Genomic DNA, 24,965 nt, shown 5'->3' with positions numbered 1-24,965 from the left:
GAGAGATTTAAGAAGGACCCAAGAGTGCAGTTTGTATTTACAACAAACTACTAGAGGAAACTGCAAAGGGAGGGACATTTTGATGTGCAAAGGACTTTTGGACAGGTATATTGTGATGGAATATTTGGGAATGTTTTTGGGAGAAAAATTGGTAAAATTAGAGTAGTTTACATACACACACTTTAAAACAGATCTTATTTGAAATAATGAAGAATTCATATTCAGTGACTTTACAGAAACAATGGAGAATGCTATGCACATTTTACAAGTAGGTGCTCATTGAAATAATGTCATGAAATGAATAGCCTTGGAAGAGCCAGGTTGTCTGTTTTGGAACTTTTTGCAAGGCTTTTGACCTCTCTGCAAAGTGCTCACTCAGAGATCATTGAGAGGTTTGTTTACCTAAAACAACAGATGGAGCCGAAGACTAACTCTTATTGTTTGCTGGAAAAGGTTGGGGTGGGGGGGGGGGTGGGTTTTGCGAGTGAGAGAGAGAAGGACATGGTGCTGGCAGTTTGGAACCTGAGATAGAGAGATAGTTGTAACAAGCCAAGAGAAGCTTGTTGGAACTGAAACAGAAGCTTCAGAGTGGTGGATGGCTGGAAGTACAATCTGTTGGATATTTCTCTTGGAATAAGGGGAACAGAAATGAACTCTGTGATAGCCTGAAAGAAAGAGGTTATCATCTGGAGAACCCTGATGGGGCAAGTTTCATCAGCAAGACACTGAGGTGAATAATGGTGGTTCTGTGGTGGCACACTACTAGGCAGGTGAACCGGCCCCACTTGTAATCCACGCGGCAGGGCAGCTGGTCAAAATGGTGCCATTGGGGGGCTTCCCCTTCTTCTCAGCACAGGGCTCAGAAGCCTGCGCTGGGGGACCATGTGATGCCCAGGTGATGTCAGTGCCCATCAGCTCGGTTCTCAGTCAGGTCTGGGCTGGGAGTATAAGTCCAGCCCACCTGCCTGTAATAAATCAGTTCTGCTCACTGAGCTCAACTCTTCTGGATGTGTGTTCTTTCAGTAGCAGTGTAGCTGCCGCTACAATTGGTGACCCCGACTGGTTCAAACGTCTTTGAACCCATCATGAGAGAACCTGGAATCAGTACTATAGCCATCAAGCTGCCTGAATTCTGGGTTCAGGAGCCAGAGACCTGGTTCAGCCATGTGGAGGCTCAGTTTCATCTCCACCAGATTTCATCCGACATGACCAAATTCTACCATGTGGTCGCTGCCCTGGACCAGGCCACCACGAAACGCATGCTGCACCTCGTTCAGCACCCATCCTCTGAAGACAAATATGAGACCATCAAGAGACTGCTTACTGGATACCTCGGACTATCCAGGCACCAGCGTGCTGCTCAGATTCTGCACCTCAACATCCTGAGGGACAGGTCCCCAATGGAGCTGATGGATGAGATGCTCACGCTCATGGGTGATCACACGAACTGCCCACTCTTTGAGCACATTTTCCTCGACCATCTGCCCGAGAACATCTGGCTGATACTGGCCCAAGAGAGCTTTACGGACTCGAGGAAGGTCACTCAGAAGCCCCAAGAGCGATGGCTCGAGCAATTCCCAGAGGGCTCGGCGGTGCAGCAGGTCACGAGGCACGGGCATGACCATGACAAGCCCACCCCTAGCACTGCAGTAGAGCATCCGGCCCCTGCAGGTGCCACAAAGAGCATAACCAGGGGCATGGCATCCACTCCAGGCCTCTGTTTCTACCACCAGCACTGGGGATCCAAGGCATGAAAATGTCGTTCCAGGGAAATGAGCAGGCCTGCCACTGTTAATGGCTGTGATGGCAGCCTCCTCTAACTGCGGGACTCAGTCAGCGGCCAGCGGTGCCTCGTCGACACTTGGGCCCAGATCAGCATCATCCTGACCACGGCCATCGAGTCCAAGAACCGACCTCGAGGTCCTCCCCTCCGTGCGGCCAATGCAACAGAGATCTGGACGTATGGAGTCAAGTCAGTTCACTTCCAGGTCGGCTGACAAAAGTTCTTGTGGAAGTTCACCGTCTTGTCCCTTCTGACCGCCATCCTGGGTGCCAACTTCCTCTTCGCCCACGGGCTTCTGGTGGACATTTGGGGTAGGCACCTGGTGGATGCCCGTACTTTACAGGCCATTCGCATCGACGCTTCCCGCACAGAGCAGCCACAGATGGCCATGATCAGCACGCCCAGAGATGAGTTCCAGCGAATCCTGGATGAATTTCCGACCCTCCTCAAGCCACAGTTTTCTGCTGCCTTGCTGCGCCATGGCGTGTTCCACCACATCCCCACCCAGGGCCCACTGGTTCACGTCAAGGCACACCGGCTCCCGCCTGACAAACTCCAGGTGGCGAAGGAGGAGTTTTTGCATCTGTTGGAGCTGGGGATCATTTGGTGGTCTGACAGCCCATGGGCCTCGCCACTCCACCTGGTATCAAAAGCCTCCAGCGGCTGGCACCCCTGTGGAGATTATCAACGTCTCAATGAGGCAACAGTTCCTGACTGTTACCCCATCCCTCACATCCAGGACTTTACGGCCAACCTGCATGGTGTGAGGGTTTTCTCCAAGGTTGACCTGGTGCGCAGGCATCACCAAATCCCAGAGCACCCTGAGGACATACCCAAGACGGCCATCATCACCCCATTCGGCTTGTTCGAATTCCTTCGCATGCCGTTCAGGCTTAAGAATGCCACTCAGACATTCCAGCACCTCATGGACTCAGTGGGCAGGGACCTGGATTTCATCTTCATTTACTTAGACGACATTCTTGTTGCTAGCAGGGATCGGGCACAATGCAAGGTGCACCTGCGTACCCTCTTCTCCCGGCTGGCTGACTTCGGCCTCACCATTAACCCAGCCAAGTGCCAGTTTGGGAAAGGGTCCATGCAGTTCCTGGGCCATACCATCACGGCTGAGGGAGCCAAGCCTGCCACTACGAAGGTCGCCACTATCAAGGAGTTCCCATGTCCAGACAATCTCAAGGCGCTGCAGGAGTTCGTGGGTATGGTCAACTTCTACAACCGATTCATCCTGGAAGCTGCGGGCATCATGCAGCCACTATTCGCCCTCATCGCAGCCAAGCACAAAACGCTCACCTGGACGCCAGAGGCCTGCAGTACCTTTGAGGCCACCAAAGATGCCCTCACGAAGGCTACCATTGCTCGCCCACACGCACACCGACATGCATATAGTGCTCTCCGTCGATGCCTCTGCCACAGCCATCAGTGTCATCCTGGAACAGCAGGTTAAAGGACAATGGAAGCCGCTGGCATTCTTCAGCCTGCTTCTCCACCCACCAGAGGGCAAGTATAGCGCTTTTGACCGTGAGTTACTGGGCATGTACCTGGCAGTGCGGCATTTCCGCTTTTTCTTGGAGGGGAGGATTTTTACCATCTTCACTGACCACAAACCCCTCACCCAGGCACTTGCGATGGCAAAAGACCCCTGTTTGGCTTGCCAGCAGCCTCACCTCTCCTTCGTGTCCGCTGACATTCGGCACAAAGTGGGGAAGGACAATGTGGTCGATGATGCACTCTTGCAACCGACCATCTGCGCACTGACGCCTGGCCTCGACTTTGACCAGCTCACCCGGGACCAGAAATCTGATGAGGAGACGTGAGCCTTCAGGACTGCCATCATGGGCCTGCGGTTCTGGGACCTCCCGACTCCGAGCGGCAGAAGCACCGTCCTGTGCGATGTCTCCATGGGCACTTCGCAGCCAGTGGTTCCCCAGCAGTGATGCAGGCAAGTCTTCCATCACATCCATGACCTTTCGACCCGTCCATTAGGTCCACAGTCCGGATGGTGGCAGAGTGGTACATTTGGCATGGGCTGCGGAAGTAGATCACAGGCTAGGCCAGAAAATGCACCCATTGCCAGAAGTCCAAGGTAAAAAAGGCACACCAAGGTCCCCTTGCAAGAGTTCAAGCACATCCGGGAACGGTTCAGCCACATTCATATGGACATAGTCGGGCCCTTACACATTTCCCGGGGCAACCTCACCACTTGTTTGCGCGAGGCGATCCCGATGCCGGACGCCTCCATGGAATCCTGCTTCCGAGCGCTGTTGCATGGTTGGCTCACCCAGTTCGGGATTCTGAATCACCTCACCAGCGATCAGGGTACCCAGTTCACCTCTGCACTCTGGGCACAGCTCATCAACAGGTTGGGGATCAAGCTACACCGTACCATGGCCTATCACCCGCAGGCCAATGGCCTGTTCGAGTGTCTGCACCACCACCTTAAGTCGGTACTTATGGCCCGCCTTCCCAGTCCCGACTGGGTGGACAAACTGCTTTGGGTGCTCCTGGGCATCCGCTCCATGCCCAAGGAGGATCTGCAGGCGTCATCAGCTGAGCTGGTCTATGGCGTACTGCTGGCACTTCCTTGTGAGTTCATCAATGTGCCTCACAACCCCTCAGCGGTCGCCGCCCGAGTAGCTTCCCCAACTCCGGGCCCATTTGGATTCCTTCACAGCCCCACCGCCGCCCAGACACGGTACACGGCCATCTCACATCCCTAGTGAGCTGCTTTCCGCAGAGTACGTTTTTATTCAGCAGGGCCCACCCACGGCACCTCTGCAGAGACCTTATGAGGCGCCGTACAAGGTTGTCCAGCGTTTTGGGTCTACGTTCATGCTGGATATCGGTGGAAGGCGGGAACCATTTACTGTGAACAGGCTAAAGCCAGCGCACCTCAACCCCACTGAACCAGTGATTGTGGCCCAAGAAATGAGGCTGCCAAGCTAAAAAGGACATTGGTGCCAGTTCTGAGGGGGTGCGGTGTGGCGGCACACCACTAGGCAGGCTAACCGGCCCCGCTTCACGCTGGGGGAGCACATGCCGCCCGGGTGACGCCAGCACCCCTCAGCGCGTTTCTCAGCTGGTCTGGGCTGGGAGTATAAGTCCAGCCCAGCAGCCTGCAATAAATCAGTTCTGCTCACTGAGCTCAACCCGTCTGGTTGTGTGTTCTTTCAGTAGCAGTGTAGCTGCCGCTACAGTACTTCAGTTGTGGAAATCCTGGAACAACAAATCTCTCTCTGCAAACCTCCAAAGAACCTTCCTGAGTGCTAAACATTTACCTTTTGAACACCAAAGCCTGGTGAACTTTATACATGCTAAATTCTGTGCACAGTATAAGAATTGCCTGCAACCAGTGAACTTGGAAGAATGAGAAGTGAGATTGAACTGTGAACCAAAGAACTTTTCTTAAATTTACACACACATTACATACATGTACGCTTAGAATTAGAAGGGGGTTAAGTTGGGTTAGTTAAGTTAATAGTGATAAGTTAAAGTGTGATTCTGTTTTCATGTTTAAAGATAATTAAAAACAACTTTTGTTTAAGTGACCCTTTGTTGTGGTAAATATCTATTGCTACTGGTTTTGGGGTCCTTTGACCTTGTAACAATATGAAGAAAAAAGGCTGAGAAATATATTGATCAAATGCAGGCAAATCGGACCAGACCAGAATAGCATGAACAAGTTGTGCCGAAGGACCAGTTGATGGACCAGCGGGGTCCTCTATGGCTGAAAGTCACAGACTGGAGTTGATCTGTTGCTGATGTGTGGCCAAGGAACCTACACAGACCGCGGGCTGTTGGTGATCCGAGACCACAAGACCCATACCAAGTTTTGGTCTTCTGGAGACTGGCTCATGAGAACCAGGTATCAGAATCAAGACTCAAGAGGGTGCTGAGAGAAAGAAGGGGTCCCGCAGGGCCTCGGCCGCTAAAGGCTTCCTCATTGTGTCGGGGATTTGGATCTGGGCTCAGATTGCGTGCCGTTGCAGGATCGCTGGAGGTGAATCCATGGACACTTGGTGACGCTGGGAGACTCTCTTTTGCTTCTCTTTCCCTGACTGTAATGGGCACCTGGCAATACTAATGGCAAATCATTGTCTGCTTATGGCAGACAAAAGGCAAATTTGTGTAATATTACATTTCTGTGTTATTACATGACAATAAAGAGCATCCGATCTAATCTCTAATCTGTTCTGTGCTGCTTGACTCAATGGGGCACTGATTTGATAATGTATCACCTGAGAGAGCAGACTACTAAGCCACAAACCATTTTGGCACAGTTAGCTCAGTAGTACAGCTAGCATAGCGATTGGGTCAACGCTACTACAGAGCCAGCGACCAAGGTTCACATCAGTGGTGTCCATAAGGAGTATGTACGCTACCCCGGTGACCTCAGTGCATTTTTTACAGGTGTTCTTGTTTATACCCACTCTCCAAAACGTATGGGAATTTAGGTTAATTGGGTGGCATATGTTTCAATGGCCTGAATCGGCTTCTACTGTGTTGTAAATAAAATATATCTAAAAAATGCAGATTTAGTTGCTTTACAGACGCAGTGACTAATGGACCAATAGCCAGAGAGGAAATCGTACATGACAGATTCATGCTCAACACAAAGTGCGAAGCTGGTGCTCTTTGGCCACCTCATCACCTCAGCCCTAGACCATCGCTGCTAGAGGGCAGTGATCTCCCATCTCTCAAACATCATGCTTGCCATTGATTGTACAATAGTCAGTTATGAAACAGTGCATCCCCACAAATATCAAGACCTGGGCAACAGTCACATTCATGCTGATGTGACAACTAGCATTCACAGCCCTCGAGTGCCTGCAGAGAACCATCTCCAATAGCAGATGACGTGTCATTTATCAGCCTATAATCTGTTCCCAGGCAAATATTAGATACTGCCAGAATTACCAAGCTCCAAACCACATTGCAAACAGGGGCCAATCGTCAACAACCATGGACAGTGTTGCAGTCAAATAACAGTCTTTAGCTCAATTATGGCATCAAGCAGCCCTAGTTGCATTGAATGCAAAGTGAATGGGACAGATTTTATACTGGCTCTAGTTCACAGTGATACAGATAGCAGTAATTTCCAGATAATAATTCTGTCAAAGTCCTGAAACCAGAGTCCAAATCCAAACCATCTCCTGTTGTTTCCTCATTGACTTGCTTCCATCAAAAATTCTGTATGAGAATGGTCACTGATGATCTCACAATATCATTTCCTTTTGCAAGTTTTCAGGGAAGATCCATAAGACATTGGAGCACAAATAAGCTATTCAGCCCCTTGAGCCTGCCCCGCATTCAATGAGGTAGTTCGGACATAGATGCAACAATTGCAGGTTAGCATTCAAATTTGGAGTTATATATGGCAAGCACCATCCCCTACAATTTCAAGCCACAATCACAGTGTGAAGGAAGAATCTTGCCATTCAATGGCATTATACATCCAAATTCCTCCACCATCCATGCCTTGGGACTTACGATTGAATAAAAATACAGTGACTGCAAGAGCAGATCAAAACCTCTCACCCTTCTCTCTTCAACATATCAGCAACATGTCCCTCTTGCCTTGATCTGAGAAAAGGCAAGAAGATCAACAATATTCACGACAAAATTGCCAACTTGATTCTCAACCCTTGATAACATTGTTTTTTTAAATATTTTATTTAAAAGTTTTCCATGCATATAATTAACAAATCATTTTACGATACAATGAGTGTTTAAATTGAAGAGTGTTTCATTCATTACGTGATGGTTTTATCCAGTCCCCTGCCTTCCCTTACCCAAAGCAGACCACCCTTATAGAAAGAAGAATGTATATACCCGGTAAATGCAAAAATTTATATATAGTAAAAAGAAGAAGAAAGTAATAAGAAAAAAAAGAAAGAAAATAGTATAATATCTCGGATTGCCTGGGGCATCACATTCCTCTACATTGGAATTAAACAATTAGTCTTTTCATGTTAATGAACAGGGTTAATGCAGGACTCAAGAGGCTGGAAGAACATTTCTACATATTTATACCTAATATTTGCATATACGGGCTCCAAATGTGCAAAATATAAAATATTTATTTCTCAAATAATATGTAATTTTTCTTTAAAGGGATACAGCTTTAAATTTCTGCATTCCATCTTCTCATTTCTAAATGCAAATCCGATTTCCAAGTCTCTGCAATACATTGTTGTTGTTGCTAAGACTATTTTAACAAATTTCATTTGATAAATTGATAATTTCAACTTCGGTCTTGTTCCTTCCATATTCCCCAATAAGAATAAATAGGGCTTATTGTTCTAAACTTTTCCCTAAGTCCACCCAAAAGGGTTTTAACCTTTGAATATGACCAAGTCTAACTTTAAGAATTATTACTAAGCGGTTCAAATGAGATTTCTTAAATCTTTCTTTGAAAAAGTAGAAAAGCCAACATGGGTTAAAATAGAATTAGATAAAATAGGAGAGAGGTCACCAGAGCAATTCATATACAAATGGGATTCATAATTATTAATTGGGCATAAAGAGACACAATTGTTGAAACATTTGCTTACCAGGTGGAATAAGATAAATTATGGAATTGGAATGAGAGGAAGTAGATCGCCTAGATCGCATTTGATGCAAAATCAACTTGTATCTTTTTCAAAAGACAATTTATTTTTAATTACTTGGTCCAATAAGGGTATGAAAAATATTTGAGCATTTGAGGAACAAATATGGAATACCAAACAACACTTTTTTTTTCTAATTGAAAGCCTTTTTAAGGGAAAGAACTAGTTTCATCGATAATATTCTTAAACATTCCTCTGCTCCACTGCCCACTCTCCTTGACTGCACTTTGTGCTGCTTACAAATGCACTCTAACCTCACGCAGGCCACTTTGAAAGTTTCTCTGAAATCGCAACCTCTTCCAACAAGAAGGAGAAAATGGATAAGCCATTGGAACTCAGCCATCTGGAGATTTTTCAAGTCACCTTCCATCCTGAAACTTGTTTCCCAAGACCACTATCAGCAAGGGATCCAATTGTAAACTAAGGTGGCATATAGACTAATCAAACTCAGTAGTAAAACTGTGGGAGAGGAATTTCTGAAATGTGCACTTGATGGATTTTCTGAATAATATGTTGAAAAACTAAATAAATTTTTACATTTTTAAATTTAGACATACAGCTCAGTTACAGGCCATTTCAGCCCACGAGCCCATGCCACCCAATTTACACCCAATAAACCTACACTCCAGGTACGCTTTGAATGGTGGGAGGAAACCAGAGCACTCGAGGAAAACCCTCGCAAACACGGAAAGAATGTACAAACTCCTTACAGACAACGCGGGATTCGAACCTTGGGTCCCGATCACTGGCATTGTAAAGGCTTTGCGCTAACCCTTATGCCAACCATGCTGCCCTAAAGAACGGGCTATGCAAGACCAATGAGAAAGGATTAATGAACTATTGTGTTGTGTGCGTTCCGGGAGTAAGAGTGATAAGGGCACTCTTCATCTGATCGAGGGTGAAACAACTGAATCAGAAACCTGGGGTCCTGACTCCGAACAAATGACAGAATGAGGGGACAAGTGCAAATAAGCTACTGTAGGTTGGGGATGGTAATGAAAAGTGTTGATGTTGCATGAGTCGCTAATTCTGGTCACCTCATTACAGGAAGGATATAGATACTTCAGCAATGGTGCAGAGCATGTCAGGTGAAGCGAAGTTGATAGAGCTAGGGTGAGAGGTGACTTAATAGATGTAAATAAGATTGTGTGGGAATAGAGAGGCTACACAGCCAGCACCTTTTTCCTGGGATGACAATAGCAAATATCAGACATCTGTTTAAAGCGAATAGAGGAAAGTTTGAATTTAAAATTAAATTTTAACAGGCCCTTTCAGCCCACAAGCCTGCGCCACCCAATCACACCCAACCCCCGGTACGTTTTGGAAGGTGGGAGGAAATCAGAGCCCCTGGGGAAGACCCTCAAAGACATAAGGAGAACATACAAACTCCTTACAGACAGCATGGGATTTGAACCCCAGTCCTGATTGCTGACGTTGTAAGGGGCCCACTATCTAACTGTGTCGCCTTAGGGGAGATGTCAGAGGCAAATGTTTACACAAAGTGCCTGGAATGCATTGCTGGGGTGGTGGTGGAGGGACCATGGGGACAGTCAAAAGATTCTTAGATCAGCACATGGATGTAAGAAAAATAGAGGATTATGGGTGAGAGGTAGGAAAAAAAGCGATTGTTGTGGAGTACGTTTAGAGAGGTTGGCCGAACATCCTGGGCTGAAGGGCCTGAACTGTGCTGTACAATTCTTGTGCTGTGCTGTTTGAGGTTCTATATTCCATAATCCAGGCCCCTCTGCAAAGTCTCCACATCCTTCCTATAATTCATTGGCCAGAACTGCACACAATAATCGAAATGTGGCATCATCAACGCATTATGCAGCTGCAACATGTCTTTCCCACTTTTGTAATCAACACCCCAACCAGCGATGCTCTCTTCGCCACCCTCTCTTCTTGTGCTGCCACTTTTGGAGAGCTATAGACTTGCACCCCTAAATCCGTCTGAACATCAATGCCCCAAAGCATCTTGCCAAGACTGACATTCAACAACGTAAGGTCTTATAATTAAGAGCAAAAATAGATATGAAATTGGAACAACAAACACATCCTTTGATTCAACTTCCATAAAGGGGGCCAGGGATAATATTTTAGACAGATTAGAGTGCTATGGGGAGAATTGGAAAGAAATCAACATGATAAAAGAAACAATAGTCAAGAAATTAATGAATACAAAGGAGAGCAACTCTTCAAAGCTTGGTAATCTAGTCCCAGGGATTCCAAGGCACAAAAGGAATTGGCCCTGGTGGTCATCTTTCACCATTTTTCCAACTTTGAGGCACTTCCCGGATTTTGGAGTGTGTAACAAACAGAATGTAATGATGATGAGTTTAAGTCCATTGATACACAAAAATTCTTACTTGTTGGAGCCAAATCGGCTCTCTGTGAAAGAAAAACTCCAATGGTTTACATTAAATTACTATACTGAAAGAGTTAATACGTTCAGAAGGCAGATAATAAATACTCACAGTTTTAGTAGTGCAATAAAAATATGGCTTTTCAGTGTTGCCAACTCGTGGCGTTGAGTAGTTAATGGTCAAGGATAGTGAAGGGAGGTTCAAAAACATGACAGCTGTAATCCAACAATTAATAAAAGGTTGAAACGATGTATAGGGCGCAACAGACAAATTAACCAAGCGTCAGTAGTATGGAAAATGCCAAGAACTACAGAACACCAGGAAAAGATTAATGGGCATGGAGAAAATCAGAATGGCTTTAGGAAAGGAGGGTCTTGTTTTACAACTCCATCAGAGGTTTTGAGAATGTTAACTTGCAGGATGGATGAACCTGTGGATGTAGTGCACGTGGACTTTTTGAAGGTTTCTGATGAGCTCCCACAAAAGCAAGTGCTTTGTGAATAGTGTCATACGTTGAGAATTGGTTGGCAAGACAGAAAGCAAGAGGTCGGCCAGTGAACAAGCAGTGAGTGGCGGGTTGCCCCAGGGATCCGTGGTTGGATCCAGCCATGTATCCTCAATAATTTGGATGAGTGAAATGAATATATCATCTCCAAGTTTAGAAATAACACAAAGCTTTGTGTCATGGTGGAGGTAGGTAGGGAGGGTGAGATGGGAGGAGGAATGGAAAGAGGGTTCAGTGTAATTCAGACACATTGAGTGTATTGCAGTTGCAATTTGATATGGATAAATATGAGGTCATCCATAGAGCACTACAGCCCAGAAATAGGCCCTTCTGCCCATCTAAACTGTGTCAAACTATTATTCTGCTTGTCCCATTGCCCTTGCAACCAGACAATAGTCCTCCATACCCCTCACATTCATGTACCTGTATTTCTAAAAACAGAAAGAAAGATCATTATCTCAGTGTTGACAGATTGGGAGAAGGGAAGGTGCATTGAAGTCTGTGTATCCTTGAATATCAGTTGCTGAAAGCAAGAACTCAGATACAGCAACAGTTTGGAAGGCAAATTTCATGATGCCATTCTTTACAAGAAGATTTGAGTCCAGGAGAAAGATTGCCTTGCAGGACCTTCACGAGACGTCCTCTGGAGTTTTATGTGTAATTTGGGATTCATTATCTGAGGAAATGTGTTCCTGCCAGGGAGGGGGAGAAAGAAAGATTTACTTCAGAGAGGTCCTGGGATGGCATGACTTATGTATGAGGAGAGGTAATCTCAATTTAGCTGAAACTCACAGGGGTGTAAAAGAACTAGAGGCAGACTCATTGTACCCCTCCCCCATGCCAATTTTCTATACTTGTGATTCACTGTACAAAGAACAGCTACTCAAAAAAGGAGCTCCCCACATCTTTGCAGGAAATTAGGGATGGGAAATAAAGGCTGAGATAAATAGCATTACAGAGTTTTACAGCATGGATAGTGGCCATTCAGCCCAACGTCCTTGCTGACCAAACTGTTGACTCAAGCTGGTCCCATTTGCCTCCATTTGGCCTAAACCTCCTTAGACCTATTATATCCAGGGGCCTGTCACCGGATGCAAACATCCAGTAAATAAGTATATTTTCTGTGAGGACATAAGGATGTGACAAATCATTCTCCATCGCTATATTATTTTCTTTCTGCCAACAAGTTTTGCTACCTGGGGCAGCACAATAACATCCTCAGCTTCTCTAGATGTAATGATTGAGTCAAGAACCAGAAAGGCCTGCTTTGCCTTTTGGCAGCTGAAAGATCGGGTTTGGTCACAGAACATCAGTTTGGCCACCAAGTGCAAGGTGTACAGGGCTGTTGTCATATCAGCCTCACTATATGGATGTGAGATGTGGTGCCCATATCAGAGTCACTTACATTAGCTTGACTAACTATAGCAGCGTCGCCTACGTTCTCCGATGAAGATCATCTGGCGAGACACGGTCTCCAATACCAAGGTCCTTTCTTGAGCCGGAATCCCCACAGTTTCACCCTTGGTGATATCAGGCCAACTGCGCTGAGCAGGATATGTTGTCAGAATGCCTGATGGAAGACTGCTCAAGGACCTCTTGTATGGCTAGTGACCACAGTACAAGGATGTTCTGCACAAGAGCCTCAAGAAAGCTGACATTGCACCATCAGCATGGAAGGATCTGGTTCAAGGTCGCTTGCAGAGGAGGGACACCATCAGAAAAGGTGTGGACGCTGCTGAGAACAAGCTCAAAGAGGCAACAGAGGAAAAGAAAGGAAGCGTCACCACAGGGCCTCTGCCCCTGCTGCCCCTCCAGGCCTCACCTGCCAAGTATGTGGCAAGTGGCACCTGTCAAGAATTGGCCATTCCAGGACACAACCTGACTGAAAGGAACAATCATCATCCTACAGGATGGGCAGCCAGAAGACAAAAGGTTATTTTCTTTCCGTGTTTAACTTGTGCTTCCTTTCCTATCATAATGTCGACTGACTTGCCTCCATGAACTTCCAGAGTGGAATACTGAATCGTGCAGGGTTATATATTAACCATGCACCTCTGAATTAACCTGAGCTTGAATAAACACTAATTTTGCAACCCATTACTGAACAGTTGAAGAAGCTGTGTATAAATTGTTTGGCTTTGCTCCTGAGAGATAGACAAGAAAAAAATTAGACTGTCAACTTGGCTGAGCACACGGTAATGGATAAAGTTGGTTTTAAACTAATGCCATTTGAAAGTGCTTGTTGAAGTCTCCAGTGGTCATCAAAGCCAAAGATTCAAGGCAATGGAGATGTGCCAGCTTTTCACTGGACGTTCACCTGAAGTCTTGCCACAGGAGACCAAGGGAAGCCTCAGGGAACTTTGATCTCTTCAAATATTCTTGGTATCACACCAGCATCTGTTCCCCAACAACTCAAGATGAAGTACCATTTATCCAGCTGCCATACCTGGGATCTTGATCTGCACAAGATAAAAACAGCATTTGACTCTAAAACCACCAGTGATTTCACGCCAAGTGAGCCTTTAAAACACTGGTGTGCACTCCAAATTTCACTGACTGGATGCAAAACCAGGAGCAGGTTGTTATTGCCTCTGTTCAAACAGAATTTTATTTTGTAATCAACGCAGGCGCACATAAATAAACTGGTAAAGGTGATGCGATCATTCTTGCGCTCGGGTGGATTATTTGGGGAGGGGGTACAGTTCGGAAGTATGTTGTGGTTAATGTTCATCAGCATCTCTTCATCTTCACACCATCAGTTAATTTGCACAGTAAAATCCAAAACTCTCCTGTTAAAGTCTCCAAATTATAAAAAGGTTCACTCAGCACATTGAATGGCTTCTGCTTAGGCTGCACCTTGGGATCACGGATGCCTTGTTTTCACACGCAGTGCACAAACGTGCTAGAGAAACTCAGCAGGTAACGCAACACCCAAAGGAAGTTAAGGGGCATCCAACATTTCAGTCCGGGGCTCTTCATCAGGTATTGTTTTACTGCCTTGCTTTGTGTGTTCTTGAGGTTGTTGATGTGGGAATCCAAATCCCTTTAAAGTTTGGACAAGATGTGCCTTGCAGCTGATTGGGTGGGCCTCTTCTGAGACAAGTTTCTTCCCACCACAGAGACTGGATCTGATGTCTAAATAATATAGCCTGCCCAACTGAATGTACTGATTGTAACTGGGGCGTCAATAGTGGGGATTTTGGCCATGGAAAGGATACCAATGTTGATTTGCTTATTCTTGCATTCAATTTGGAGGATTTTGCTGCAAGAGCATTGATGGCAATTTTCCAGAGCCTTGAAATACCTAGTTCAGGTCCTCAAGTCCAAGGACCAAGGTCCAGTGGTCTATGGGTCAGCACCTCCAATCCTAAATTGATCAAATACCATGCTGCTAAATTCAACGTGGCAGTGGATTTAAGCATCAACCTTTGCTAAGAAGTGTTTCCCGAGAAATAGGAAATCGGGTACTTTGTGAGTCATTATTTTCCATAGTAGTGTCATACAGTGCAGAGATCTGGAGAAGTGAAAGACATCGCAGGCATCCCATGGTCTCTTGCCCTTGCCCTCTGATCCCTGCGTTGTGTGTTCAGGCTGGACTGAGTTAATCGATCTCAGCCCGTCATGGAAGCAAAGTCGAGAAACGTAGGAAATGCTGGAAGCTTGAGCATGAACTAAGAAGCTAGAGGAATTCAGCCTCTCAGGCGCATGAAGAGTCAATGTTTCAGGTTTGAATGCTTTTTCATGGCGCAGACTGTTGACTGTCCAGTTCTCTGCATAGATACTGCTGGACTCGCTGAGTGTCTCCAGCTTCTCAAGGTTCGTTCACGGGAGCAAGTGTTTGGGGTCAAAGATCCATAATGTGCTTGTTCCTGATCAATCAGTGCTGGTGCCTTCCAGGCAATGAATGAATTGTGTTAGAGAACAGGCAGCTTTGAAATATAGACAATTAAACATTTTATGGAAACATTTAAAGAATTAAAGGATGCGTTAAAATAAAAGTCTATACATTTCACTGTCAGCTTGATAACTTTATAGGATGCGACATAGAACTTAATACATGAAATCACTTAGACCTGAGTGCAGCAGTATTTCCAAATGAGATCAAATGTTTGAATTTTTGCTGATGCAACTGAGGCAATTAGTTCTGCAGTACAAATGCCTTCCACTGCTGAAGAGTTACCAAGTGGCTTGGTTTGTGAAGAATTGTTCCTCAGATGATGAATTAGATAGTTAATGGCCCTTTGTAATTTGACTGAGCATACACTAGCCTCATGAGAGGACACAGAGAAATGGGAGTGATTAATCAAGTGTTCACCCTGTTCCCTCTCACATAATGAAGCAACAGTGGGTTGATTCAAATGTCAATCAGTCCTGTCAAAATGCACCAGCCTGATGTTGACTGGAAAACTAAGAAAACTAATATTAGCTTTCTCGTATTTTTGCAGGGCATATGCGCATATACCCACACACACACACACACACACACACACACACACACACACACACACACACACACACACACACACACACACACACACACACGTTTGAATTTAAATTTAAAAGTATAGCATGGTAACAGATCCCTTCAGCCCACAAACTTGTGTCCCCCCCAAATATACCAATGAACTGATAATGCCTGTACATCTTTGAACTGTGTGGAGACACGGGGAGAATGTAAAACTCCTTTCAGACAGCACCAGATTCGAACCTGGGTTACTGAAACTGCTAACCATATAAAATGGGTCCAATCTGGCACTGAGTGATGAAAGATGAAGACACCTATTATACTTGGCTGCACTGAGTTTGTTCACTTCCTTTGCTTGGGTCTTGTCTCTCTGACACTCTTTGGGGCTCTGCTTTCGCCCGGTCAAGCTCTGAGCACAAGAGTTCTCTCTCTTGTCCAGGGTCTTTATTGGGCCACCTTTGTCTGAAAGGCAAGAGGTTATTTCCTCATCCGAAAGGAAACAACAAAATGGTGGCTTCATGTGAGAGAGCTTGGGCATCTGGTCAGGATGAGGTGGCTGGGGTTGGAAGATCAGGAGAGAGGGATTCAAACTTACACCTCTGTAGGGTTTTGTGGTGCACCGAGGATGTGGGTAGGCAGGTATTTCAAGTTCAGGGTTATCTTCATCTGACTGGACCATAGTGCACAACACATACACACATAAAACATTTCTCACACATAATCACATGCATACATAAAATAAATATGTATAAATATTCTTGAATAATTTCTTTGATTTCATTTTAATAAAGGTTACAGTATGCTGCTCATATATCACATGCCTGTGGGAAGGAAGTTTTCTGCATACTGGCAGTCCTAATTGCGAGGCATCTTTACCTCTTATCCGATGGTAGTGGGTCAAAAATACTGTGTGATGGATGGTAGGGATCCTCAATAATACTTTGAGCTCCTGATGAATGTGGCCAATAGAAGAAAGGGAGAGCCCTTTGGCCATTTTGATGATCCTGTGTATTGTCTGATGCTTTGAAGCTACCAGTGATGCAGTCAGGCAAGACCGTCTCAAGTGTGGTCCTGTAAAATGTTGTGAAATGAAGACCGGTAGCTTTGCTGTCCTCCAGTGCCTGTGGACAGTGGACTGCAGGACTGAGATGTTGAAAAAAAAGATGGCGATTCTGCCAGAGCTGCTGCAACAGTAGTGATCCCATCAGTGCAGACCCACGGAGAGCGGGGAGATGAGACGCAGGGCTCCTCTGCAGGGTTCTACCTCTCAGAGCAGCTACTGACAGCACCGTACAGTACTGCTCAAGGAGCCGATCGTGTTTTATTTTCAAATCTTGCACCCTTGGATCTGGTCCCAAGATGATAGTGATGGAGCTCGAGGTGGCCTCAAGGGGTTGCAGAGCCTGGGGAAGCAGAGGACTGATGCTGAGCATCAGAAAACAGGGAGAACATGAGAAGGAGAGAAGGGAGGACCTTACAGGATGGTGACCACAGCAGCGGACCAATAAGGCACCCTAAGGGTGAAGCGCACACAGGCAGCGCGCTATTGGCGACTCAAGGCGAGAAACCCAGGCTGCTGGCAACGTGTGGTCAAAAGACTCACACCAGGCTGTAGTCTGCTGGAGACTTGCTTGAAACTGGCTAAAGTGGTTCCAGGTATCAGAAATGGGATGTGAGAGGGTGCCAAGGATGAGCAGGGCTCCTGGGGAGCCAAGGGCGCTGAAGGCTTCTTGATTGTGTTGGAGGTTTGGATCTGGAACTCAGGTTGCTGACTGAAGGTTGTGTGGCTACAGGGACTACGGGAGCACTGGAAATCAATCCATGGGTGCTCAGTGACCCTGAATGGGCTCTCTTTGGCTTCTGTGACTGAAAGGGATGCCGGGCAACTTCTACTGATGGCAGAAATTGCAGGAGACTAAATGTAATTTTGTGCAATATTTTCATGTTATTACACGACAATAAAAAAAAATCTTAATTAGGACTGCCAGCAGCTTGGTCGCACAGTCCTACAGCAGCAGACCAGATATGTTATCTAGATCTTTTGGTCTGTGTGGGCTCACCCTGGAATGGATCCTCCTCACCTCAACCACAGCGATGCAGGGTCCCTGATCTTCAGAGGGAGAGGAGGCTTTTTTTTAGTGATTTTCTCATCGAACTGTGTGTCGAAGGTATTCAGCCTGACAGCAAGGGAAACATCACTGTCGCTGGCCTGCAGGGTGACTAATAATCAGTTATGGTTTGAATACCCTTCCACATGTGCTGCTGGTGTCACATGGGTGTTTCTGGATATGTGTGTATCCACGCTTTGCCTTTCTGAGGTGAGGTAACTCAGGTGAGATTTCCATTAAATCACACAAAGCAAAAGCTCCCAAAATGAATCAGATTGTGCAAGGACGCAAGGACAGAGCACTGAACAGGCGTTCAAATGTGTCCTACCATCAGAGTCTGTTTGGAAAGTCCAAGCAACACCGAGTGTTAAATCACTGATTGTGATCCATTCTGTACGTTCCCAATTTCCATTAAAGAAAGCTTTGTCTCAAAGCTGAGTCAGATAGCACACATGACTATCCTGTTACGTGGTTGAGTTTCTACACAGTGAAATCCACAGCCTCCTGAAGGCAGAGACCGGTGTTAGGCCATTGCTAGCACAATAGGCTTAGGGGCTGTTGCAGAGGTCTAGTGACTGGCTGAAGTGCACCTTGTGATAACACAGAGTGCTATGATGTGCATTTGCAAGTTAAGTCATTGATTCATTGAGACATTTAAAAGGATCTTAGGTAGTCACCTGGATATAAGAGAAATAAAGGGTTATGGGTACATGGTATGGAAAGGTTGGATGGTGGCACTGCTAGACCCGCTGTACTGGCTGTGGTGCCACTGATGTGGACCCGCAGGGAATGAGGGAGTGGAGATACAGCACCCCCGCAGGGTCCAGCCATACAGTAGACTGCCGTCGGCTCCACATAGGCTTTAAATGGCTTGTTTAGGGAGCCAATGGTAGTTTCAGTTGACCAACGTGACCAACGGGTCTGCACCCAAGATGGCGGCGCCTATTAATCAGCAGCTGCCACAAGGGGCTGCAGACTCTGGGGAAACAGTGGAGTGTGGAGTAGGCCACTGTCTGAGAGAGAAAAGCACAGGAGTGATCCTGTCAGTGCAGACCCACGGAGAGCGGGGAGATGAGACGCAGGGCTCCTCTGCAGGGTTCTACCACTCAGAGCAGCTACTGACAGCACCGTACAGTACTGCTCAAGGAGCCGATCGTGTTTTATTTTCAAATCTTGCATGCCGGGATCTGGTGACCATGACAGCGAACCAGTGAGGGGGCTCTGCAGCTGAGGGACCAGTGCATGCGGCGGGCTGCTGGCGACCCAAGGCAAGGAACCCACAGTCCGCTGGAGACTGCAGTCAGGAGACTCGCCCTGGGCCACAGACAGCTGGAGACTGGCTCAAACTGGTGGGAGGGATTCCAGGAAGCAGAACTGGGATGTGAGGAGTGTCGAGGGTGCTGGAGGGTCCTTGACCGTGTCGGAGGTTCATATCTGGAGCTCGGGTCGCCAATGGTTTGGACTAGACTCTTTAAGGCTGCGGAGTTGTGGAAGTGCTGGAGGCGAATCTATGGCCACTCAGTGTCTCTCGGGGGTGGGGGGGGGGACACTCTCTTTTGCTGCTCTCTCTCTGACTGTAAGTCTGTAAGAGGCGCCTGGGAAATTCCTGCTGGTGACGAATCTGTCTGCCTTGCAGCAGGTAAAAGAAATTTCATGCAATATGACTGTTTTATTACTATGACAACAAATTGAATCTGGAATATGGAATCTTGAATCTTGTTGTGGAGTAGGTTTATATAGGTTGACTCAATATCATGGGCCAAAGGCCCTGTTACATGGTGTAATGAAACAGGCCCTTTGGCTCAACACAGATGTAAATGTCTCATCCACTTCCGTCCCACCTGCTGCATCTGGCCAATATCCCTCTCAACTCATCCCGTTTAAAATAAATATTCTTAAATATTGTAATAGTACCAGCCTAAACCATCTCCTCCAGCAGCTCCATTCCATTCGTTCAGCACCATCTGTGGAAAAAAATATTATTCCTTAGGTTAAATCTCTAACCCTCTCCCCCACTGAACTTAAACCTATGTCTTCTGGTTACTGATTCCCCTACCTTGAGCAAAAGACTCTGCTTTCATCCCATCCATCCTCTCTTGATTTTGTACACCTCCATGAGATGATTCCCCCACCCTCCTGCTATCCAAGGAATAAAATCAAATGATTTGATCAGACACTCCTCGTCAAATTTTTTTTTACAGATCTTAGGTAAGTGGTAATTAGATTAATTTAAAATAAAAATTATATTGATGCAGAGATTTTCAAGCTCAGCCCCTTCTTTTCTGCATTGGGAAGGCTCCATAATATACTCCAGGGAGCTGATATACCTCCATGTCGAGAAAGTACTCTGTCTTGTTAAGTGTTTATGAAAATCAGAATAGGAGAAATCTGTCCTTTAGAAGATGAAACTGGCCTCACTTCCTGAAAGATTGAGGAAGATGTCTGTGAGATCTTGAAGCTCAATATGTCTGAACTGTTTTACTTTGAAATTCAATGACTATAGATTTCATAAACAGAGGATTGTGATTCTGAACAGTGCTGTACGCAACCTCAATAAAGCTATCTCCATTCCCACTGTAACAGAAGAGACCTGGATCTATTGAAAGCAGCATGTGAGCAATGATGTTATCCTCTGTAATGGATTGCGTGCAAAATCATCTTTCCTTGAAGACCACTGAGTCAGATTTCTGGAATTCACCATGCAAATGCACCACAGAAATACTTAGATAATTCCCTTGCAGACATTCAAGAAGCCAGGGTTTATTATGAGAAGCCAGTGACTTGGACATCCCCAAATATAAGAAATGGGTCCTTCTCTCTGTCTCACTTCCATGCTTCCCCAACTATTGGCCCATAGAGCCATAGAACAGTACAGCAAAAAAGACCATTTGGCCCTTCTAGGCTGTCTCGAACTGTTATTCTGCCAAAGTAAATCACGAAAATCAGTAGACACCGTGGTTGAAGTAAAAACACAAAATGCTGGAGAAACTCAGCTGGTCAAACAGTGTCCTGTATGTAGAAAATGTAAAAATACATAACCGACGTTTCGGGCTGGAGCCCTTCAACAAGGTATGGAAAAATATCGGCAGGCATCCAAATAAAAGGACAGGGGTGGGAAGAGTGGCAAAAGCAGGAGATGATGGATGGAAAAGGGAGGGAGGGGACAGCAGTGATCAGGGGGAAGAGGGATGGCTGGGTGGGTGGAGGTGGAAGCGAAGGGGGAGAAATAGAAAAACTGGAAAGGGCAAAAAAGGGCAAGCAGGTTAGGATAAAGCAGAGGTCGATGTTAATGCCATCTGGCTGGAAAGTGCTCAGACAGAAAATAAGGTTTGGTTCCTCCAATCTGTGGGTGGTCAGGGTGGGATAGAACATAAGGCCATGGACAAACATGTGAGCACAGGACTGTGACTTAGAATTGAATGGCTACTGGGAGGTTGCTGTTACTGTCATGGAGGGAGCAGAGGTGCTGAGCTAAGTGATCTCCCAATTTGTGACTGGTCTCTCCATTGTAGAGAAGATCACAAAGATGATTTAAAACTCACTTGGTCCATCTCCAACAACACTTTCCCCTTTCTGGTTCTCTCTGTCTCCATGTCGGGAGGCAAGCTTTTCACTGACATATGTGGCAAACCCTCCATCTCCCACAACTACTTGGACAACACTTCCTCACACCCTTCCCCCTGCAAGGATTCCATCCCCTTCTCTCAATTTCACTGTCTCCACCACATCTGTTCCTAAGATGAGGTCTTCCAGTCCAGAGCTTCTGAAATGTCCGCTTTCTTCCACAAACGTGGCTTCCTCTCCATCACCATCAACTCAGACCTTACCAGCATCTCCTCAATTTCCCGCTCAGCTGCCCTGGCCCCTTCTTCCCCCAGACACAACAAACATAGAATACCCCTCATCCTCAACTACCACCCTATCCACATCCAACACACCATTCACCAGAATTTCCCGAACTTACTACAGGATCCCACCACCAGACACAACTTTCCTTCTCCTCCCTTATTTGCCTTCCATAGGGACCTCTCCGTCTGTGATTCCCTCGTGAACTCATCCATCCCCATCTATCACCTCCACCTGGCACCTTCCCCTGTGCCCGGATGAGGTACAACTCTTGAGCCCACACCTCCACCCTCACCATGGTCCGAGGCCCCAAACAAGTCTTTCAAGTGAAACAACACTTCACTTCTATATCCACAGGACTAATTTCCTGCATCTGGTGCTCTCTTTGTGACCTTCTCTACATCGGAGAGACTGGACGCAAGTTGGGAGATTGCTTCACTGAGCAGCTCCTCTCCATCTGCTACAGTAACAGAGAACACCCAGTAGCCAACCATTTCCATTCTAAGTCACAGTCCCACACTCGCATGTCTGACCATGGCTTTATGCTCTATGCCACCCAAACCACCTGCAGATTGAAGGAACAACACCTGATTTTTTGTATGGGCCTTCTCCAGCCAGATGGCATTAACATTGACTTCTCCGCTAACCTGCTCACCCTTCCCCACCCCTCCACTTTGCAATTTTTCCCGTTCTCCCCTCCCTTCCTCTTCACCCACCCAGCCATCCCTCCTGCCCCTAATCATTGCTGTCCCCTCCCTCCCTTCTCCACCTATCATCTCCTGCCTTTGTACCTCCTTTCCCCCACTCCCCAATCCTTTTGTTCAGATGCCTGCCAACATTTTGACCAGACCTTGATGTAGGGCTCAAGGTATTTTTACTTTTGCTACATAAACGACACTGTTTGACCTGCTGTGTTTCTCCAGCATTTTGTGTTCTTATTATTATTCTGCCAAGTCCCACTGACCTGGACCCAATCCATAGCCGTCCATACCCCTCCCATCCTGTACCTGTCCAAATTCCTCTTAAATGTTAAAAATTGAGCCTGTTTTCTGCACTTCAACTGGCAGATTTTTCCACACTCCCACCACTCTCTGTGTGAAGAAGTTCTCCCTCATTTTCCCCTAAACTTTTCCCCTTACCTCATTAACCCATGTCCTCCGGTTTGTATCTCACCCACCCTCAGTGGAAACAGCCGGCTTGCATTTACATCTATCTATGCCCCTCATAATTTTGCTTATTTCTATCATATCTCCCCTCATTCTTCTATGCTTCAGGGAATAAAGTCCTAACCTGTTTAGCTTTTCCCTGTAAGTCAATTTCTGTAGTTCGTGCAACTGCTCTGCCCTCTTTCAATCTTATTGATATCTTTTCTATAGTTAAGTGACTAAAACTACACACAATACTCCAAATTAGGCCTCACCAATGCATGATACAACTTTACCATAATATCCCAACCCTTGTGCTCAATACTTTGATGTTTGAAGTCCAATATGCCCAAAGTCTCTTTACAACCCTATCCAACAGTGACGCCACTTTCAAGGAATTATGTAGTATTTGCATTGCCAGATCCCTCGCTTCTATTGCATTCCTCTGTGCCCTACCATTTGCTCCATTTGTCCTTCCCCAAATGAAACACCTCACATTGTCTGCATTAAATTCCATTTGCCAGTTTTCCACCTGGTCCAGGTCCTTCTGCAAGCTTTGAAAACCTTCCTCTCTGTCCACAACACCTCCAGTCTTTGTGTCATCTGCAGACTTGCTGATCCAATTTCCCACATTATCATCTAGATCACTGATATAGATAACAAACAACAATGGCCCCAGCACCGATCCCTGAGACACACCACTAATCACAGGCCTCCAGTCTGAGAAGCAATCATCCACTAAAGTTTGATTTTGTTTTGGACTTCAAATTGTGGGATTGCTCCAATGAATCGTGCAGGTGGCTATGTCTTGTGTCACTGAGAGAGCAAATCACTGCTCAAAGCAAATCACTCACTGTGATGATCAGGGAGATTACATGAGACATAAAACCAGATATAAGCTATTCAGTACATTGACTTTTCCAGTTCCCCCCACCTCCTTCCCTTCCCCTTTCCAGTTCTCCTCCCTCCCTTTCTCCTCTATTCAGCCAGCCATCTTTCTTCCCCTTGATCATGGCTGACTGCTCCCTCTCTTCACCTATCACCTCATGACTTTGCGACTACACCTCACCCCCTACTCTTTTGTTTGGATGCCTGCCAATATTATTCCATACCATGATGAAGGGCTCAAGCCCGAAACATCGGTTCTGTATTTTTACCTTTGCTATATAAAGGATGCTGTTTGACCTGCTGAGTTTCTCCAGAATTGTGTTTTCACTTCAACCACAGTGTCTACAGAGTTTTGTGTTTTACTCCTATTCACCCCATCAAGCTTGCCCCGCCATTCAATCATGAGCTGACCAATGTTCCTATCAACCCCAGTGCCCAATCTTCTCCCCATAACCCCAGCTAATCAAGAACCTATCAATCTCTCCCTGAAAGACAACCTTCAGTTCCAGATAAATGTAAGTCTTCTGGGATTAACTTTTCCCTCTCTCATTTTATTTCTCTCATGTGTTGCATGTTCTATGTACCTGGGAATCTTCTATTACTGCTGTGAAATTGCTAGTTCTGTTTCCTCTGCGGGTTTGCTATTGGTGCTACACGGTAAATAAAGGCCTGAAGATTCAATATTGTCATGTATTGCAAACTTCCATCTCTCACTTTCACTGCAATCATTCAGTGTTGATAACATTGAAGCAACAAGGAAATCACTAAGGAATGGGTAGTGAGGCAATTCCATTCACTTGAATCATAGAAAAATCTTGTCCATCGTTTAGACTCTGTAAGGGATTGAGGACATAATCTGTTCATGAGTTATTTTGCAGTGTATGGAAGCTCTTGTTTCTAATCTGACCTGACTCTTTCCTTTCTTCAGTGAGAACCCTGGATGGAAACTTGGCAATGAATTTCCATTGATTTACAGGACAAAGGAAAGGAAAACCAAAAATCTACAGATGCTGAAAAACACCGCACACAGGAAATGCTGGAGAATTAAAAATAAACTCAGCATCAGACAGCATCTGCAGAAGGAAAAACAATCAAGGTTTTGGTTCTGCAACCCTTCATCAGGTTTGAGAAATAAAGTTACACCAAGGCCAATGAAAGTTCACCATCCTGCAGCTATCCCTCCAAGAAATGGGGGTAAAAGACAGGATTCTGTTGACACCATAGTTAAGTGAAAAT

The 24,965-nt window shown here is 45.9% G+C and overlaps 1 protein-coding gene across 4 annotated transcripts in view; it reads left to right on the top strand.

Annotated features, from left to right (window-relative positions):
• LOC138740998 (uncharacterized) overlaps positions 1-24,965 on the top strand; it is an 81,240-nt gene that overhangs the window by 45,582 nt on the left and 10,693 nt on the right. For 3 of the 4 annotated variants that reach the window (XM_069894419.1, XM_069894421.1, XM_069894420.1), the window contains exon 3: positions 24,658-24,851. In XM_069894419.1, the coding sequence (XP_069750520.1) occupies positions 24,658-24,851 (194 nt within the window). Of the gene's footprint in view, positions 1-5,447; positions 5,962-24,657; positions 24,852-24,965 lie in introns of those variants that run through there. The other variant, XR_011343256.1, reaches the window with a different exon arrangement.

This window comes from Narcine bancroftii, chromosome 8 (assembly GCF_036971445.1).
Source record: "Narcine bancroftii isolate sNarBan1 chromosome 8, sNarBan1.hap1, whole genome shotgun sequence".
Taxonomy (NCBI): domain Eukaryota; kingdom Metazoa; phylum Chordata; class Chondrichthyes; order Torpediniformes; family Narcinidae; genus Narcine; species Narcine bancroftii.
The sequence above is the reverse complement of the archived record's forward strand: the minus strand, read 5'-3'. Positions and strand labels throughout refer to the sequence as shown.